This window comes from Canis lupus, chromosome 18, assembly GCF_003254725.2.
Source record: "Canis lupus dingo isolate Sandy chromosome 18, ASM325472v2, whole genome shotgun sequence".
Lineage (NCBI taxonomy): Eukaryota > Metazoa > Chordata > Mammalia > Carnivora > Canidae > Canis > Canis lupus.
This window is the reverse complement of record NC_064260.1, coordinates 42713761-42733869: the sequence shown is the minus strand read 5'-3', so window position 1 is coordinate 42733869 and position 20109 is coordinate 42713761. Positions and strand designations below refer to the sequence as shown.

Sequence of the window (20109 nt, the reverse complement as noted above, 5' to 3'; positions counted from 1 at the left end):
GGGCTCCCGGTGCATGGAGCCTGCTTCTCCCTCTGCCTATGTCTCTGCCTCTCTCTCTTTCTCTCTCTGTGACTATCATAAATAAATAAAAATTAAAAAAAAAAAAAAGAAAATTCTAAATTCAGCCAAAACCTAGGGCTGAAAAGAATGAGGTGGCCCACTGCTGCTGTTGCAGGCCCTGGGAGCCCTACCTTGTTAGCTAACTGCCCCTGACATTGGCCGTGATAACTGTGCAGCCAGTTGGGACAGTCACCCAACCCTGAGTCAGAAACAGTGAAGAGACTGTCCATTGTGTCTTCGCCTCCAGTTGGGATTCCCCCACAAAAGCAAAGTGTTCACTTGCCCCGTGTCTCATGATGGTGTCCTATCCCTTTAAAGCATCTCCCGACACTGCCCCCAGAGACCTGCTGTTGCCAAGGCAGGGGGAAACTGGCTCTTGAGTCACTCAGCAGAGGCCCTGCCAGGAGCCCAACCAGTGTAAACAGCTCTCCTGGTGTCCTGCTCCCCTGTTTCCCTGGGATACTGCTGCTCTGTTGTAAGCAGTCACCCAGTGTAGAGCTGAGCAGAACTGGTGAGAGGCTGCCCATGCCTTCTGCTGGAGCTGCCTGGGCGAGGGCCGGTTGTACAATGAAACTAGTTTCCTGCAGCTCCGTGCCTGTGTTTAACCTCGGTCTTAGCACCACTGCTTGATCCTGCAGCTCTGGCTGGGCTCCCCTGAGGCCACCATTACCTGATTGCAACCAACAGGCAGGCAGCAGACAGGTGGAACTTGACCGCCGTGCCAAGTGAAATTCTGGCCTGCCCTCCCAGTAACAAACCATTATCTTTAAAAATTGTGGTAAAATACACAGAACTTAAAGTTTACCATCTTAATTTTTAAAGCACAGCAAAACCTGCTCAAGAAAGGAAAGGAAAACTGGCTATCTCCTAGCCGGTATGGGCCTGGGTGGCAGGTGGAAATAGCCAACGCTCTCAGGCTGGATGGAGGGTGGGGAGAAGCGGATGGTCACACAAGGCTTCTAATCCTAGCAGCTACATGAGGTTGGGACCATCTCCCCATTCCTCTGTGAAACAATGGTCCTTCTGGTCACCACCGGGCACTTGCTCTGTTGTGCCCTGTGTGCATTTCTGATCCTCAGAGAAATGAAGAGACAGTCTCAGGTGGGCTGGTAATATGGCTGTTACTGTTTGGAGCTGGTGGAGGGTGATGGCACTGGGACTCAAGCCCAAGTCTGACTCTAAAGCCTACACTGCTGTCACCACAGTGCCCTCTGTTCAGGGACAGAAGAGCCGCTGGTCATGGGACACAGCACTTGGTGGCCATTTGGAATGCTGCACATGTACAACACGGAGGGTCACCGTTCACATGTCCGAGGCTGGAAGATGCTAGAAAGTTGGCTTCACACCCACTCAAGGGAACAAGACAAAGAAGGAAGGGGTCAGACGGACTAGGGAGGGGACTTCCTGAGGCCCCACCTGTTCATCTTCTACAACCACACACTTCCCACCCTCTCTGAGCCTCCAGGCGTACTTCCTAACACCCAGGTGGGCAATTTTCCATCTCCTTTTTTTATTGAAATACAAAAAGTGCAAAGGTGAAATACATGATTGGTGCCAAGGAAGTCATTAAGTGTGAATGTGAACACTTGATTCACAGTACTCTCCCCTCCCCCCGGGTACAAGTCCAGTGGGACAGGGTACAGGAGAAAGATCAAATAGATCCACGAGGCTCCCCAGTAAATGGGGCTGTGCGCAACACCTGGTATACAAAGGAGGGCAGAAAGCAGAGGCCCAGGCTCGGGCTACAGAGGCGGGGACCGACAGGGAACCAGCAGCCACTCCAGGCCCCCGGGATCCTGAAAAGCTAATGTCCTGGGGAGACAGCTCAGGAGTCAGGACCCAGGCTGCACCCATCTCGCAGATGGGGCTGGTCTGGTCAATAAGGGCTGCACAGTACAGGCTCTGGCCAAGGCTGTGAGGGCAAGGCCACTGAGCAGGTCCTTCCCTCTGCTGCCAGGGACAAGGCTGCAGGAAGTGGGGTTCCCAGGGTTCACCAGGAAGGCATGTAATTCTAAGAGACACAGTTGGAATGAGAAGTACCAGTCATCAGGGTCTGGGTTTTCTGAGAGACGATACGGCCCTGGGGCCCATAGTCCCCTGCCCCAGCGGGTTGATTGAATTAGCAAGGTCTCCATTCGGCCCCTCCAGGAGTCCCTAGCTGGCAGAAGAAGCCACAGATCCTGAGGCACTGAGTCGCTTCTGGCCAGAGCAGAGACCAGTGTGACCCAACAGACTTGTCCACAAGAGTTTAAGCTGAGAATCTGTGCAAGTGGGAAGGGAAGGACGGCAAAGCAGGGGAAGCTGAGACTGCTGGTCACTGGCCCAACCAGACACGGGCTTCTGGGTAGGAATGGGGTATCTAATACCAAATGGATGCTGGGACTCAGCCGTATCACCCTGGCTGCCAGTTCTGGCAGAGCCAGGGGGCTGGAACACCCTGGGGGCTGTTTCACTTGAGAAGGGCTGACCCAGGATGTGTGGAAGAGAAGGAGGCAGATGTAGGAAGCAGACCCCGGCCTTGCCAGTCCCTAGCTGTGTCAACACCCAAGGCTAAACCATTAGAGGGGAGGACAGCTGCAGGTGCAGGAACACAGGCCTTCACCCAAGCAAGGGGGTGCTTCTGCAGGGCCAGCCCTGGCCAGCTCAGCTCAGCTGCTTATTCCCCAGCAGCCGGGAAGGGGAGGACCAGCCCCAGCTACCAGCCCAGCTGGCAGTGATTTAGGCATCTGTAGTTGCCAGGAAAGAGAGGCAGGAGAAAGTGGGTAAGCAGTTGCTGGGGCCAGTCTTTTTCCCGCTGGAAGAGCCAAGGCCAGCTCTGCAGAGCCTGACAAGGAGCCAGGGATCCAAGGAGGCAGTGAGAAATATAAGGCCAAGAAAAACGTCCCGTGGTTATAGCGAGGCCTCCAGGGCTGGCGAGGTGGGCTGGACAGAAGGGGAGGAAGAGCTGCCCGGTCGGCTGGCCCCAGCTTCCAGCTCCCAGGGCCCCATGGCCCCTTCCTGGGCGGGAGCCCCAGGCTCCTGTAAGGCTGAGGCCAGGAGGAAGAGTCCCAGTCGGGGCTCTCAGAGAAGGGGCAGCAGGGCAGGACTCAGAGCCCCCTGGAGTCAGGGCTGCGGAATAATTCCCCTTGGTGATCCAGAAGGAACTTGGTGAACGTGTTGATGGGATTAATGGCCTTGAGGGTGATGGCAGCATCCTTGGCCCACAGCAGGTTAGGGCCAAAGACAACAGCCAGGTTAGTGTTGGTCATCTTGTTCAGCTCAGACTGGGCAGAAATCTGTGGAGAGAATCGGGGGGCCTTAGCAGGGCCCACAGACCCGCCTCCCAGACCCGGGAGCAGCAGGGGTGGCAGCTCCTCCCCTGGCCCTCTCCAGGTGAACAGCAGAGGCTGAGGCCAAGGTCTCACCTGCACCAGGAAGGCGGTGAGGAAACGGAGCACCTGGTAGTTCTCCTCAGGCAGCGTCCGGAGCACCTGCAGTGTTGCTTCCACTCTCTGGCTCTCATCAATGTCTGCAAGGGACCGGGGCCCAGGTTACGGCAGCCCACAGCTGAGCCGACAGAGGGGAGGGGAGGCCAGAGGGGAGACCCCAACCAGACTTTCCTTGGAGGACAGGCCAAACCTGCCTGCTCTGAGTCCAGCTCTGACCCCAACTCAGCAGAAAAAGCACAGAGCTGGGGAGGGAAGCAAGGGGCACTCACTGAGGAAGCCCACCACATGGGGGTAGAGGTCAAAGGTGAGCAAGGGCTCAGGAAGCTCCCGGAGGAAGGTCTTGAGGATGACTGCTGGCAGGTGCAAATCGTTGTACTGGTCGAAGTCCACCGGCAGCCCTGGGTGGGGGGAGAGGGGAGAGAGGAGCTGGGCCTAGCCTGGAGGCTAGCAGCCCATCTAGAGGCCAAGCAGCCCCACTTCCCAATTGCCTGCAGCCATGGCATGAGCCTCTCCTCCCTCGGAGCCTCTTCTTACACAGGCCTTCCCTCTTCCTGTGTAACGAGGGGACCGGGTAGAATGGGGCCCCCCAGCACACACCACAGTTATCCCTCATCTCTGAATGAACCTGAACCACCTGGGACCCAGAAGCCTAACAGAGGAGGCAGCAAGCCTGGGATAGCCAGGCAGGAGGGGGACCCATGTAATCCTACCAAATGCCACAGAACCTCTGACAGGAACAGAACAGGGGGCCCTTGTTTATAGGGGAGCAGAAGACAAGCCCCTCCCAGTCCCATACGTGCCCCTATCCCCCACACACACGATCTATACTGGCCCTGCCAGGCACACCCCCCAGACCACTCACCCATGTTGTACTTCTGCTGGACTTCTCGTACAACTTGAGTGTTGGCCGACCTCCGGAAAATCCCCTCAGTGGTAAGAGCTGGGAAACAGTGGGGCCTGGTGAGTCTTAGCTCTAGGGCAGTGTATAGACTCCCTGACCTGCTCTGTCTCAGGGTGCCAGGCAGGGTCGATGTGGGCGCTGATGCACGTGAAGCCTCTCAGCCCTGCCCGGCAGGTTCCAAAGGGGAGTCAGGGTCAGGGCTGAAGGGGAAGGGGCAGGTCCTTGAGGTCCTGTGGCCAGCGGCCTTGGCACTCACCATGGGCCTGCAGGTAGGCAATGGTCTCCCGGAGCACGAGTGGGATCGGATCCTGCTCTGGGTTCTTCTCCTGGAGGCTGTTGGGAACGAGGGCAGTGAGCTGGGTCTGCAGCCCTCTGCGGTGCCCACATGCCGGGCTCACCCACCTCTCCCATACTCACTGCTGCAGCGAGACCCCGAACTGCTGGTTGGGCAGAGGGGGCCGTGGTGGCATGGGCTTGGGGGCCGTGGCAGGGCTCTTCTGTGTGGACTTGAGGAAGTCATCATACCTTGGGGGAGCAGATGGGAGGATCAGGAGCCCAACCTGACTTTGGAGTTGCCTTGTCTGTCAAGCACTGACTGTGCTGTTGCACATGGTCACTTCACTCGACCCTCCTAGTGTCCCCGCCTTATACCCGACAAAGGGCTGAAGAGCTGCAGTCATAGAGCTCTTTAAGTGACAGAAACAGGATCTGAACCCACTCTCTCTGACCGTGTCCGCTGTCTCTTCATCATTACCTCCACTTCCTCTGCTTACCCCGGGGTTCTCAAGGCTCCCTCTCCCCCTGGTTGGCACATTCTACCCACACCCCCCAGCTTGACACACATGTACACCGTGCCCAGCGGGCACATGCAGTCCCTGCCCCCGCCTCACTTGAGCACTTGGCGAGGGATCCCCAGTTGCTCCAGCTTCACATGCTCACTCAGCTCACTCAGGTAATTCACATAGAAGATCTTCTGCCCAAACTTGAAGCTGCCGGCAGAATAAAGGGCACAGGTCAGTGGTAGGCCCATTTCAGCAGGCTTCCACCGTGCCCTTAGTAGCTCCCCGAGATCAGGAGAGCCCCCAAATGGCCTGTCCCTGGGATGATTGGCCTCCTCAGGTATCTGGTTCAGAGTTCCAAGGGAAGCACGGGGAGACCACTGCCCTCCCCCATCAGCCCGCTCACCTGATGATGGGCTTAAAGAGGATGAGCAGGGTCTTGATGAACATGGTGGGGTGCACGATGTACAGGGCCTTAATATTCTTCTTGTACCTGCAGAGAGGGAACAGGAACCCAGCAGTGGGTGTGGTGGGAGTGGCACAGAGCGAGGTTCTTAGTGTCTTTCCTTTTTTTTTTTTTTTTTTCTTAGTGTCTTTCTGATCTATGTCCTTGGGGAAGTGCCGTGGTTGTCCCATTTTACAGATGAGGAAACAGAGATTTAGAAAGGTTAAGTAACATGAAAGGTCACCGAGTGAGTAAGTACAGACATTGGGATTTAAGCCCAGGATGTTCCAACTTCAGATTCTTTGCTTCTACCCAGGTGGGGGCAACTGGCTCCCCCTGGCATGGAGCGAGCTCCCAAGCCAGCAGAGGGCAGCCCCGGCCCTGGCAGAGCTGCTGGTTCCTGGGCCACCTGCCCCCAGGCCCCAACCCACTTGGGCCCCAACCCACTTGCGGTCAAACTCGCGGTAGGCGTCCCGCAGCCAGCTGAGGGAGGGCTTGTTGTCGCTGGTCAGGCCATGGTGCAGGTAGAGCAGCGTGTAGTCACTCTCTACATACTGGTCCAGGGTGTGCTTCAGGTACCTACAAGAGAAAAGCCCCGCTCAGCCCTCCCTCGAGTCAGGAGGGGCCCCCTGCCTCGATCCTGTGCCTGCCCACCAGCCCCTCCCCTGTGCTGCCTATTGTGGCTAGGCTGTATGGAGGAGGTTCGGGGTAGTGGCTGCGCTGGGCAGAGGAAGAAGCATGGTAACAAACAGCCCTGGCTAGAAACCAGGACACCAGGACTGGAACTGGAGCCCTCTCTCATACCTGTAGGAAAAATGAGAGTAAGACTCCCTGCAGGACTGCCCTGAGTTAACCATGATGACGACAATCACCGTTCATCGATATTTAGCTTTTCGTGTCTGTCTGCCAAGCAGTCTGTGTACAAAGATGAGCCCTTCCCCATAACATTTGGGGCTGAGATTGTCCCCTCTTTACAAATGAGGGCAGTACAGTGAGGCTCAGAGAGATTAATAAGTGCTTGTCCAAAGTCACAGAGCTTGTGGTGAAGCCTGGAGATGAACTAACCCCAAAGTTCACCCTTGACTAAAGGGTGAACCTCAACCTCAACCTCCCAACACAAGCCATAAAGAGAAGATCGTGGTGACCAGAGGATCCCCATCCCTGCTCTAGTCACTGGACCTTTCATGGACAAAAGAGCCACATCTCAAGTTCCCTATGTTCACAACGCAGTACCTGCCACCTGAACACACATATACAGAAGTGTTGAGCCCGCCTGAGGTGGGAAAGTATGAAGGGAACAGACAAGAACTCCAGGACAGGAAAGGAGTCCAGGGGAAGTTCTTTCTGGTTGGCCAACCACTCCCAGGCCCCAGCACAACACTTCTCTAGGCTGGGAGGCTGGGCATCCAAGAATGCTAAGGACCTCTGAGGGGAGGTAGGGAAGGAGGGAAAGTGGGAAGGTATCCAAGGATTTGAGTAAGTGCTCAGATACTGCCTGACCTAACCCAGAGAGGGTATCCTCAATCATGGTCCGTGGATGCTGATCTCGGCCCACACAGGCAGCCATGTGAAGTGTCAAATGCTGGACTATTACTGTGGTTCCAGTCCTTACTGCTACACGGTAATCTAGCCCTTGTACCTACTGAGTACTTTGCAGCTTGCAAAGAGCTGTCACATAGAAAGATGGGCTTTTGCAACTATAAAATAGCAAAAATTGTAGTGAAAACACACTCCTCCTTTGCTAGATGTTATGGCCTTTTGGAAGGCAATAAAGTGATGTTTATCAGAAGCTAAAAAAATGTTCATACTCTTTGACCCTGTACAAATATATCCAGGAAGTTACCCTAACAGAACAATCAGAAATGAACAGAAGCATTTTTTGTAGAAGGCTGTTCACTGCAGCCTGTTTTATAATGTAAAAAAGATTTTTTTGAGCAGTAAGCTAATAACTGTCCAAAAGTAGAGAATTGGTTAAATAAATTACAGGCCATCTATAAATAGAATAACTCACAGGATGTTTCCGCAGACAGAACCCATCCGTGAAGTTAGGTGTCAGGAGAGCAGTTACCCCTTGGGGTAGTGGCTGTATGAACAAAGGGAGGCTTATGGGTGTGGCTGACATGGGTATATGCAGTTTCTGAAAAATTCATCAAGTAGTATGACAATTCACTTTTCCGGACACATGTCTGCCAATAATATGTTTTTAAAAAGATGTATTTTGAAGAATGTTTAGTGCTCAGAAGGTAACGTTATGTAAGATACAGAAGTGACTATACAAAGATCTCTTTAAGTTATAGAAAAAAAAATAGGTAAATACACGAAAATAGTGGTTTTCTCTCTGGGTGGTAGGTTTAGGAAGATTTTTATCATTGTCTATATTTTTTCTTTATAACTACTTATAAATCGTTTTTCTAAATCTTTGAAATCTGTAATACTTCACTAGTGTATACGATGGCATTTCAGGTATATTCTCTTACCTAAGGCTCACAACAACCCCGGGAGGTGAACACAATTCTTATTTTTATAGGGCTCAGAAGAAACCTGTCCCCAAACACATAGCTAGTAGAGGCACCATGAAGTTTAACTGGGCTTCTGAATCCAAGCTTTTTCTTTCAGCCCCCCAGATGTGGCTGGACAGTCAGGAAAGGCCAAGGCTGTGATCATGGGGCTGATCCACACTGAAAGCGCTGACCTGCAGGCTGGGTGGGGGCAGGGAGACCCAACCCAGGAAGGAATGGAGGACAGACAGGATGGATGGTAGAGGGCTTCCAGAAGTTGGAGGAAGTCCCCAAATGGTACAGCCTCACTCAGCAAGCTCTCTCCTGAAAACTGGGTGCTTTCCCATCTTCTTCCTCTGACTTCCTCCCACTCGCACTATTATCTGGCCAGGAGTCTGTCACCTGCCAACTCAGACGCTGTGTTAAACCAGAGGGTAGGGTGTGTGACTCAGCTACCCTCAGGCTGAGCTGCCTGGCCTGTTTCTGGCTGGGCCACGTGATGCGCCTGAACAAGGCTCTGCCTGCCTGGCCAAGGGGCGGCAGGAGATGGGCTCCTAAAGCCTGAGAGAGAAGTCACACAAGGCTGGAAAGCCTCAGGCCTGGCTCACCAGGACTGCAGACTCTGTACTCAGGCCCTTCCCCCTGACCTGTCCCTGACCTCTCACCAGCCCCTACACACACACAATCATTCCGGATCCCAAAGAACTGGTATGGGCAGTGCAGACACTTTCAGTTTCAGGAAACGCTTTAAAGAGACAAGGAAATAATTGCAAGATGGTAACTGGACACACATCAAGACACCTCAGAAGTTCGTTACGACTCTGCCTCCATGGAGGTCCTGTACCTCCGTGCCGGGGGCCCACCGGGGGCTCAATAATGAGTGCTTATCAGAACAGGATCTGTCAGGGGCACAAGGGGGCTCAGTCGGTTATGTGGCCAACTCTCGGTTTCAGCTCAGGTTATGATCTCAGGGTCATGAGATGGAGCCCCATATCAGGCTCCACATTCAGCATATAGTCTGCTTTTCCCTCTCCTTCTGCTCCTCCCCCTGCTCTTGGCTCTTGCTCTCTCTCTGAAATAAATAAAATCTTTAAAAAAAGAACAAGGTCTGTCAAAGTCTTGCTTTCAATCAGCTTTCGGACCGGCATCAGATTTCTAGACCAACCAGGGAAACCTGGGTGGCTCAGCGGTTGAACATCTGCCTTCGGCTCAGGGCATGATCCCAGAGTTCCGGAATCAAGTCCCGCATCAGGCTCCCTGCGGGGATCCTGCTTCTCCCTCTACCTTCTCTCTGTGTCTCATGAATAAATAAATAAAATCTTAAAAAAAAAAAAAAAAGGATTTCCAGACCAACCAGAGCTGTTGTATATTTGCTAACAGAACCCAGATAGATACAAAAGCCAGTGGTACCAAATTTGGCACACTATCCATGTAAATGATGAACAATTGCAACCACAGCAGAAGCACCACATCATCATAATCAGTCCTCACACATGGACAGTATCTTACTGTGTTCAGTAGCGTGTTCATGTGCAGGGTGTCACCCCTAGGAAGAAGGGCTGTGTTTTGCAGGAAAAGTGGCTTAAAGAGATGAAGCCGCCTGCCAAGGTTACAGTTTCTCGGATTAGAAATCAGGACTGACTCCTGGCTCGGTGTTCTCCCCAAGATGTAAAATATCTCCCCCCGGAAGAAGAGGGGAGGCACCGAGGGAGGTAGTTTGATACCTCTGGGCTGGAAGTGATGGTAAAGAGAATGGCATGAGGAGGTACTGGGGATCTGGGCACAGGTCTCACCACCTTCCCTGTGGGTACTCACCCCAGGAGCTTGCTATGGTCCAGCTGGTGGCTCGGGGGCATTCGGCAGGCACTAAACACAATGATCTTCCGCCCGTACTTGTCATCTCCTAGGTGTGGAGAAAGATGGAGCACAGTGAGTGGAAGATCCATCGAGAGAAGTGGGGTGAGGAACTGAAGGGTGCCAGGCTGAGAGACCTGTACCATGCAGTGCAGGGGCCAGAGTGGCCGAAGCAGATATACCTCTGGGCAGCTGTCTGCACTCAAGGCTGCGCCACTGAAGAAAGAGGGACAGGTTGCTCTCAGGGCTACTGAGTTGGGGTCTAAAAAAAATAACATAATTTTTTAAAAAGTCACACCTGGTGGAAACACCCACATGCCCATCAGTGCGTGAATGGATAAAGAAAACATGGTATATCCATGCAGTGGAACATTGTGTGGCCATAACAAGGGATGAAGTACCTACGGATCCATGGCTACGTTGTGAATGAACCTTGAGAACATTATGTAACTGAAAAAAGCCAGACCCAAAAGACTGCCTATTTTATGACTCCATTTATGTGACTTATCTAGAAAAGGTAGACCCACAGAGGCAGAAAGCTAATTAGTGGTTGCCAGCTGCTGGGAAGAGGGGAGATTAGGGATGGCTGCTTATGGTTATGGGATCTGGCAAGGGTATGGATGAAATCGTGGGACTAGACAGAGGTGCTGGCTGCACAACATTGTGAATATACTAAATACCACCGATTGTACATTTTAAAATGGTTAACTAAAAAAACTGAGTCACACCCACCAAAGCAAGACCATGCTTGGGACACCTGGGTGGCTTAGCGGTTGAGCACCTGCCTTCAGCCCCGGAGTCCCAGGATCGAGTCCCACATGGGGCTCCCTGAATGGAGCCTGCTTCTCCCTCTGCCTGTGTCTCCGCCTCTCTCTCTCTGTATCTCTCATGAATAAATAAATAATAACTTAAAAAAATTTTTTAAAAGCCCATGCTTATTCCAGAAGTGCCCCCTCTGAGCAGCGTGTATTTGGAAAACTTATTGATGCTACCTTCTCAGCAAGTCCAAGGCCACGGAGGACATGGGTGTGACTACTTAATGGTCAGGTCTCATTTTTCTTTCCTAAAGAACATGGAGTTCAGAGGAGTTTGTAATGCTCTGGGGAAATGCTCATTTGGCTGTAATCACTCAGGGGTGTTCATCCAAAACTGGTCACTATCTGATGGTCTGATCATTTGGCTTTGTCAAGAAGGCAGGGAGCTCTTGACACATACGTTACTGCTCTCCAAGATAAGATGCTCTTCCAGGGTCACCACAGATCAGGGACCCCCAAACAAAGCTTGGTGAAGACAAGGCCTGGTCCCCACTCACCCATGTCCCAGGAATCTTCCCTACATCTTTATCTCCACGCCTCTCCAGAGAACCAAACCACACTTGCCTAATCCCCACTGCTTCAGAGGCAAATGAAAATACTTACACAACCCATGAAATGCATAGAGTCTGTCCTCCATCTACCTCTGAGGACTAAGGACTCTCCCCCCCAGTGGCTTGCTGAGTGTCCTTCTCCATATTTAGTAAACCACGATCTTGATGCTTCTCGGTCATTGACCTAACCGAGGAGTCAGTACTTTTCCAAAGTGGTTGCCAAGGCTCTGACTGACCCTTTTCTGCAGAGCTGGGGCAAGACTCATCAGAGGAGCTGAAGGAGGTTTCTGGAACGAGGGCAGCATGGCCCCAGGCCCTGGTGGCTGCACGGCTCAATGCTTTGGCCTGATTTAGCACCTCAATTCCAGCAGTCTGACTACCATGTCCAACCTCCAACCATCTTTAGAGAACTATGAACACCTACCTGCACCCAATTCTCCTGCCTTGAATCCTCCTTTCTTCCTGAACTTCACCCCAGATAAACAATCTGGGCCCCCTGCCCTGTAGATGTTCTTTGGAATGACTCACAGGACTCTCCAGGATCATACCATGCACACTTCCAACACACATAGGCTTGCAACCCAGTCCACATCAGGCAGCTTTAGGGCTCTGGTATTTCTCTCGCCAGAGTCTCAAGACAATTCTGCAATCCTCCTCCAGGCTAACTCCTTAGAATCCTTAAGACTCATTCCAGGCATAATCTCCTCCCAAAAGCCTGTGTCCTCTCCTCCTCCCCCCAGAGAGGTTAGCTGTCCCTTTCCAGGGTTCCCTGTTTGAACCATCACCCAGCTCTGTTGTGATATTTTGACTCTTCTGTAGAACTGGTTATGTGCCTGTCTCCTCAACTGGCTTGTAAGCAGGAATTGTGTCTCATCCATCTTGGAAACTCTCATGCTGGTCCAGAGCCCAGCATGTGGCAGATATTCAAGAAACGTTGGTACCCTGCACAAAGTCACAGGTCAGCATTACATGGTATGCATGGTTCTATTCCAGAGTTTGTTCACAATGATATCTAGGTTATGAGACTGTTCTAGACAGTTTCCCAAACGCTGGGACAGAGTTTCTCCAGACTTAGGAGCAGACAAGCCTCTGCAAGCACATCTGAGAAGGTGCAGCTTCATCCAGCAGCAGGTCCATTTTGAAGGAACAGATGTCACCTGCTTTCTTTCATACCCTTGTCTAGACCCCAAGGTGCTGGGTTCCCTCCAGTCCAGGAGGGTAGCTCTCAGGCCTGTTCTGATCTCTTCCCATAGGCTCTGAAAGCAGAAGGAAGACTGGCGGGGCAGGAACAGAGGGTCAGTCTGGCCAATCCAGCCTCATGCACAATCTGGAACCTCAGAAACCTCTGGGCCTTCTGCCATGAGTCTATGAGGGGAGGAACATCTGGCTACTCCCCTCTAAGCAGAGGGAAGGCCTGGAACTAGGGGAAAATGCAGGGAGGAGGATTGGGCATTCCAAACTATTCTTTTCTTTTCATCTTACCCCCCAACAGAGGCAGCCCTCATTGGCTGGCAGATTTGAGGACTTGGGCAGGACAGGAAGTCTGAGCTCACAGGGCTCTGGAATTTAAAGAGCTAGTAACTGGTTAAGTAAGCAATTGAAGGGAGGGGCCAGGGGCCCGTGGCTCCATTGCTCAGCTGGCCTCAACACCCCATAAACGGGAAACTTTGAGTTCTCAACCAGGGCTCCACCGAGGAAGGCCATGATGATAAATGAAAAATATTACAAACAAAAATGCACATTTACATTACAAAATGCACATTTACCCTAGGAGAAGAGGTCCACTTGCTCATATTCTCAGAGAGGACTCTGACCAGTTCTTTTTTTTTTTTGACCAGTTCTAAGAACCACTTTACTGGACTGTGTGCTCCCTGAAGGAGGTAATGTGTTCTTCCTCACTGAAGAACCATGGGACTTGCTCCTGAGTAGGTCTTCTAAAAATGCACGTTAAGTCAGAACCGGGGATGGGGGAAAAAGGAGGGTTGGTGAGGGGATGGATGGCAAGACTCTCAGACAAGGAACAAGATGAGGGTCAACCCCTGACCTCCCCTCCCTGGAGTGGAGTCCCATTGCTCAAGTTCTTGGGTGGCTTGGCATTTGCCAGCAGATGCAGCCTGGGGGAGGAGGGCTCGATGAGAAGATGTGACATTTGTGGAAAGCACCAGGAAAAGAACAGCTGCCTGAGAAGGGAGCCTCTGCATTCCCCAGATACCAATCAGGAACGCTCCCAGGGTGGCCTGGGTGTTAATCAGCAACAGTGCAGTCCTCCAGCAGGCATTCTGGGAACTGCCAGACCAGCCACCACCCGCCCACAACCTGCAGAGCAGGCCAAGGAGATGGGAGGTGGGGGCTGGGGCACCGTGCTGGAGCCGGCTTACACGTTTGTTAAATTGTTAAATGGTCAGGAATACCGCAGCCAGTTGACATCATGGTGGTGCTTGAAATCTGCTGTGGTAGAAATTACAAATGCTACAAATAAATAATAGCCTTTTTTTTTTTTTTCCTTTCCAGAGAGCCAACTGTTAAACGTTTACCAGCACACCACTGGAAAGAACTCCTTTGGACTGAGTCAAATCTGACTGTGAAGCATGACAGACAGCTTCCACCAGCATGGAGAACACAGGCTACGGAGGAGTTAGGGACATAACCCATCCTCCATTCCAACATGGGCTCTTTCTCAAGTTTCAATACCGGGAAACTGGCCTCCTAGGACATCACCATGGTCTCATCAAACGACTCCTGCTCTGGTGGCACCAATGCAAACTCTTCTCAGCAGTCAGAGAGGCAAAGCCATGGGGCCACCACCATCAGAGGGGCCCCAAGCCAGAACTGAGGACAGGCCATGGCTCACAGCCAGCGCCCCCACCCCTACCCCCAGACATGAGCTCCATCCCCAAGAGCCCCTTTCCCTTTGGGATCTAGATGTGTCCCCACACAGCACCACCCCGTCAAACCTCTTATAAACCCTTTGCTACTTCCGGCTCCCAGATACCACCAGCTCCCAGCTCCCTGGAGTGGGGCTGCAATTAAGCTGGCCCCACGTGGCCTCCACCAAGAGCCCTTCTTGATCCACAGCCCAGAGGCCAAGCACAGAGAGCCAGGAACACACCTACCTGGCTGGGCCCCCTCAGGCTCATCACACCCTGGGGAAACAGAAACATATTGCAGCTCTGCTTGCATTGGGGAAAGGGCTCACCCAGTGTGGGATAGGGATGGGTTCCCCCTGCTCTGCCTTGTATCTTGGCCACATAGGCCAGGAGGATAGAGACTACATTACATCACATCAGATAACCCCCCAATGCCCCCATCAGGCCCATTTCTGGAAGTGAGGATAGAAAGTTCTGAATCTTTGGGTGACTCTCCTATGCCCAGGTGAGGATCAGACCACGAAGGAAGTCTCAACCTTGCTTCTGCAGGGGTGAAAGAAATCATAGCCAAGGCCCCTGACTCAGATGAGGGCAGGCACCAGGAACACAAATGCCATGGAAACATCTCTGACATTACAGGCAACTCTTTCAATTGCCCCATCCCTCTCTGAGCCCAGAATTCAGGAGAGAGAGAGAGTTCCCTGTGGCTTCCCTATGGCCAGAAGTCTCCAGGGTCCCTTTAGCCAGCACCACTGTGCTCCAGGGCCAAGTGCTGCCCAGCCGCCTTTGCCCACCCCATTCCTCAGAGCACAGCCATGCTGTCACCCTAGCTTACAGTTGTCTGTCCTCAGAAGTGGGGACAGACAACCATTAGGGAAAAGACAAAGCATCCTACCACTCTAATTTCCTCTTTCAGCAGTATTGGACCTTAAGGGCAGAAATCAGTCACCAATATCCTTGCTTCCTCCCCTGCACTAGGTCTCGCATTATGAGCAAGAGTGGAAGCTCACTGAGACCAAGACCCAAGGGGGGCTCCCTACCCACTCTCAGCAGGGTAGCACATCTGCCAGGAAGGTGATCCTCCAGGGGGCCATGGGGCCCCTAACTTCTGGAAGGAAGCTCTGTTATTCCAGACTTCCTTGGAGGTAGGGTTTCTTCCAAAAGGAACTGGTACCTCCCTGGTCCCCACTAAGTCATGGGGTAGAAAAGCTGATATCAGGCAAAGTCCACTTATTCAAGGCCAGCTATGTTCTTGCTCTCAGCTAGGCCCTGACAGACATTCACTATTGTAATCCTTTCAGTGACCTCGTGAGGAAGAAATGAGTTCAGAGAGCAGAGCTGGAAATCAAGCCACTTTCTAACTTCAAAGTCACTAAGTCACACTGCCTCCCACACACCGTCGGCCAACAGAGACAACAGAGTCATAGGTCAGGATGTGGTTGCAGATGAAGAGACCAAGCAGTCATCACAATCAAGTCTGTGATTTTTAAAAATGGTGCTCAAGAGCCCCAGGATCAGGGGTGAGACTACAGAGTCCATACCCGCCCCTCTCCGCTCCTGCCCCCTCTCCCTTCCGCTTCTTCCCCTATGGCAAGAGGGGCTGGCTTCTGGAAGCCATGAGTGCAGACCAGGAGGTAAAAGATGCAATGTTGGGTGTGCTCACCTGCCACCTCCACAATCTGGTGCCGGGCGATGTCGTAGTAAGGGTCATCCCACTTCAGGTGTGTAACAGGTTCTGGGGAGCTGCTTTTGGAGTCATCTGAGGAACACCGAAAAGTCAGGGGATAATCTGGGGGGCTGGCAGTGGTCTCCCTGAGACTCATGCTCTTTGATCCACAACCCCCCGCCCCCCCCGCAGTAGGACTTGTGCTCCCAGCCCCATCGTGGGGCTGGTCTGCTTGCCCTGCTTGTTCTCCTGGGGTCTCCCTTCAAGAGGAAGGGAATCTTCCCTTCTAAGGCACATATGGCTGCCTGAGATCCAGAAGTGCCCACCTGACTTGGGAAAGTCGGGCATTTCGTCTGAGGGCCAGTTCTTCTCATCAATGGAGGCTAGCTTCAGCTGGTTCAGAGCCTGGCTTGTGTCATCCAAGTTCAGGTCATCCTGCAGCTCTGAAAGCGGGTCCATGACCAAGCCTGTCCCCCACAGCGTCACTCCACGGAACCTGAGGAGAAACCTGGGGTAGGTGAAGCAAGTCAGGGATGCCCTCTTTCCCCTTGTAACTGCTACAGCAAGCCCCCATGCTTTCACTCTTTCCTCTCCTGTTTCTGTTCCTCAACACCTCTCATCCTTGCCAAGAGCTCCATGTAGCCCTGGGTTCTCCACAGTGTAGGCATGTTGCCAGAAAAGACAGCTGGGGCAGAGGATGGCACAGCTCAGTGCCTGCCCTCAGGTCCTCCAGCTGGATAGGGACAAGCCGTGCCAGGCCCTGTGCTGCCCACTGCCCATGTGGTACAGGCTCTGTGCAGGCCCAGCTGCAAGGGAAGAAGTCCATGCCCCTCTCCTCAGGAGTCATAGAGCACAGAAGCTTCCCAGGACCCAACAGTTACAGAGTAGAGATGTCCAAACCCCATTTGTGAAAAAGGTTAATTGTAGCTCTGGCTATTCCACCCCTCACTTTTGGCCAGGGGAGTAGGAGGTGGCGAGAGACTACAGGGTCCCAGGAAAAAAAGGCCATGGTCAAGGTGCCAGCTGGGTTTGCCCCAGGATGGGAACATGAAAGGATGGAATCTGCAGGCTCTTGGGGGCTCCCGAGCCCACTCTAATCCCCAGGGAGCTCCTGATGCAAGAAGTTTCAAGGTGGGAAAGGTCAAGAGACTGCCTCAAGGATTGGCGAGCACAAATGGGAAAGGGAGAAGCCCATGGCATCCAGGACAGGGCTGGATGGACAGGAGCCTGCAGCTAGGGCAGACAGAGGGAGAAGAGCCGACTCTAGAGCTGGGTTTGTCCAGGTCTGGGGCTGACAGTAAGGATGGGGCTGCATGAAGCCTGAGGGCAGTACCTTTTGCCTTGGGCCTAACCAGAAGCCCATCCCCCTCCCATCCCAAACTCACCATGTGGGTCAGGGAGGGGATTCAATCCACTCAGTCCAACCCCAGAGGAGAGGCTGCTGTCAGCCCACTACATTCCTGGAGCCCAAAAATGACATATATGGTAAGAGAATTAGCAGGACAGATAAAGAGTGAAGACAGGACTGGGCACGGGGGGGGGGGGGGGGGGGGGAGACTGTCAGCTAGGATCCAGACCCCAACACCTCTGGGCTCTGAGGCCACGTGACAACCTCCAGCACACATCACCTCACAGCCATAGGCTCTGGATGGTAAGCCGGCTCCCTATGCCTAGCAACGGCCACCCTGTTACCAGGGTAACCACGCTGATTCAGTGGCAAAAGCCATTCCAAGCTCCTGAGCCAAAGCCAAGCAGCCAAGTAGCCAAACACCCATAAAACAAAAACCAAAACCCCTTTCTCTTCCTCTCCTCTGGCCTCTGATCTGCTATCCTTACTCACTCCTGCTGCATACCACCAAAGTATAAGTCCCTTCCATGAGTACAGAGAAAGATGACCCTCTTATTCGGGAATGCACTTCTCTCAGTGAGGGCTGCTGTGCTCCACACCCCTTTCAAGCCTCTAATGCAGGCAACTCTAATTCTTGAAGAATCCACTTCTGATTCATCCACAGGCTCCTTCCCCCATTCAGACAGATGGCTGTGAGTATTTCCCAAAAGAGGACTCCACTGGGTAACAGGGACCAAATTCAGCTCACAGTAACCCTTGTTAGGCCTGAGCCTTCTCCCCATGCCTTCTCTTCTGTCACTGCCCAGGCTCTTGGTGCCCATTAGCCCTGCCCACAGCTCTCCCAGAGAAGCCTTTCTACACACCGCGGATGCCTGACGCAATGAAAAAGGCATGGAATGAGGCATACGGAGAACTGCTTGAGTTCTCCTGCTTGAGCCAATAAGTTGCAAAGATGCTGAGCAAGTCTTTTTCCTAACTAGATTTAAATGTCCTTATCTACAGAAACACAGGCTCCTCCCAGAAACATAATTCTTCAGTATTCTAAAACACTTGCACTAAAGGGAACAAAAGGATTAGGAGGAACAGCTGCGAGCGGAACTATGGGTGAGGGAAGGAGAGGGACACATCCTTCTAAAGGGGAGCTGAACTTGAACTCCACCTCTTTTCCAGTAATTCCTGCACAATTTGTCTCTTCTTCCAGAACTGACCCCTCCCCTATCCCATCACACCCCCAACCTTTTCCAGCAAAACTAATCAGTTGTTTTCAACCCCCAACCCACAGCTGCTGCTCTGTGAGCCCTGAAGTTTAGGTCCTGCTCAGTGTGAGGGGGAGGGAAGCTGGCTCAGGGAAACTCTAATATCAAGTGATGGAAATGAAGTATCCCGGCCACCTAAGACTCCAGTCACCTATGAGCTCTGTTCCACTCTGTGCAAAATATTCTTTACTCTGAGATTAGTATTTCTTTTCTCCATAGGTAAGACACCTACTTACACAAAAATCTCTGAGAGTCATTTCAGGCAGAGGTTCTAACCTCTGGGCTTCTCTGAAATTCTGATGGAATTTGTGGACTTTTTCCCTAAGAAAAACCAGCAGGTGCATGAAATCTTCTATGCAACTTTAAGGAGTTCACAGGTCCTCTGAGAATCCATTTAAGAATCCCTGACCATTTCAGCCCCTGGAAGCTGTCATTTGTTGAATGAATGAATGAATGAATGAAGTGATCTCCTAAATGGAGAAGGGAACCAGTATTTGTTGAGGGGCTATATGGCACCATAAAGTAGACAAATTACCTTTTAACTTCCCAACAGCACCAGTGAGGTTTATACTACTAAGCCCATTTTACTGCTTGAGGAAAGTGAGGACCAGAAAAAATAAGCAAATAGTTTAGGTGGGTCAAGAAGAGCTTGAGAAGAGTCAAGCTTTTAATCTATGTCTGCATAAGGTGGTCTCTCGATGCTGGTCAATCCCTCAACACTTCTCTAAATGACTGTGATCCCGAAAGTGCAGAGAAGGGCCATAAAAACACAAAGTAAAGCCTCTCCCCCAATCTTCACGAAGACCTGAGATAACAACTTGAAATCGTATTCTCTGGCATTCGGATCGCCTTCCTGGTTGCGGCTCCAGAATTGCGAAAATGCAAATCCCATGATACAATAGCAAGGCTTTGAGCTACAAGCGCTTTGGTACGGAGCTTCATGGTTTACAAAACCCGTACTGGGTGTAATTATCCCATTTCAAAGACTAAGAAATAGAGACGAAAGCGTGGCCTAGTTAGTGGCAGGCGGGAATACTTCCCCCAAATTTCTTGTACTTAGAGCTTCCCCAGATCGGACCAAAGAGACTTCCCCTTCCCACGGACTTGCTGGAAGACTGCGATGGGACCTGGACTCTACCCTAGGATTTTCTCCTAGTGCAGGAGGAAAGCAGCGAAGGAGCCGAGGTCTCGTCAGTGCTGACCCGGGAATGGGGCTGAAACCCCGCAAGGGGAAAGCCAGGCTCCTAGGCCCCATCCCATTCCTGCTCCCATCCTCGGATCCCCTCGGACCATCCCCCTCCGGACCCTGTCCCTTCCGGTGACCTGTCTGGTCCCTTCCTTTTTCCCCCCCACCACCCAGGAAGACCCCGCGCCCTGGAGCTCACCGTGGTCAGGCACTGCTCCCTCTGCCACGCCTGTCAAAGCTCGGCTAACATCCGGCTCCGCGGTAGAACGGGAACCGCCCCCTCCCGGGCTCCTCACTCCCCAACCACTTCCGCCACACCTCCAACCCACTTCCGGCTCGCTGCCCGGTCCAAATATGGCTTTCCAGGATCCCCGCCCACTTCCTGCGCTTGCCGGTCTAAGGGCGGAGGGACGGGGGGAAACGGAGGGTGACAGCATAATTATCCGGCCCGTCCC

General features: G+C 52.5%; 1 protein-coding gene across 5 annotated transcripts; it reads right to left on the bottom strand.

The window, feature by feature from the left end:
• Nucleotides 1–1550: 1550 nt before the first annotated feature.
• ARHGAP1 (Rho GTPase activating protein 1) lies at nucleotides 1551–20012 on the bottom strand. Of its 5 annotated transcripts, none has more exons than XM_035701189.2 (14): nucleotides 19854–20012; nucleotides 16191–16360; nucleotides 15862–15957; nucleotides 14445–14474; nucleotides 9927–10014; nucleotides 6061–6192; nucleotides 5575–5661; nucleotides 5280–5378; nucleotides 4807–4914; nucleotides 4646–4722; nucleotides 4351–4428; nucleotides 3758–3886; nucleotides 3465–3568; nucleotides 1551–3335 (listed from the first exon to the last, which is right to left on the bottom strand). In XM_035701189.2, the coding sequence occupies exons 2-14, from the start codon at nucleotides 16321–16323 to the stop codon at nucleotides 3147–3149; spliced, it is 1350 nt and encodes a 449-aa protein (XP_035557082.1). In that variant the 5' UTR covers nucleotides 16324–16360; nucleotides 19854–20012; the 3' UTR covers nucleotides 1551–3146. The 5 variants fall into 5 exon arrangements, with proteins under 5 accessions (XP_035557082.1, XP_035557083.1, XP_035557084.1 ...); XM_035701190.1 differs by having other exon boundaries at nucleotides 16191–16372; nucleotides 19854–20008; XM_035701191.2 differs by lacking the exon at nucleotides 19854–20012 and adding an exon at nucleotides 17250–17273.
• Nucleotides 20013–20109: the final 97 nt, after the last annotated feature.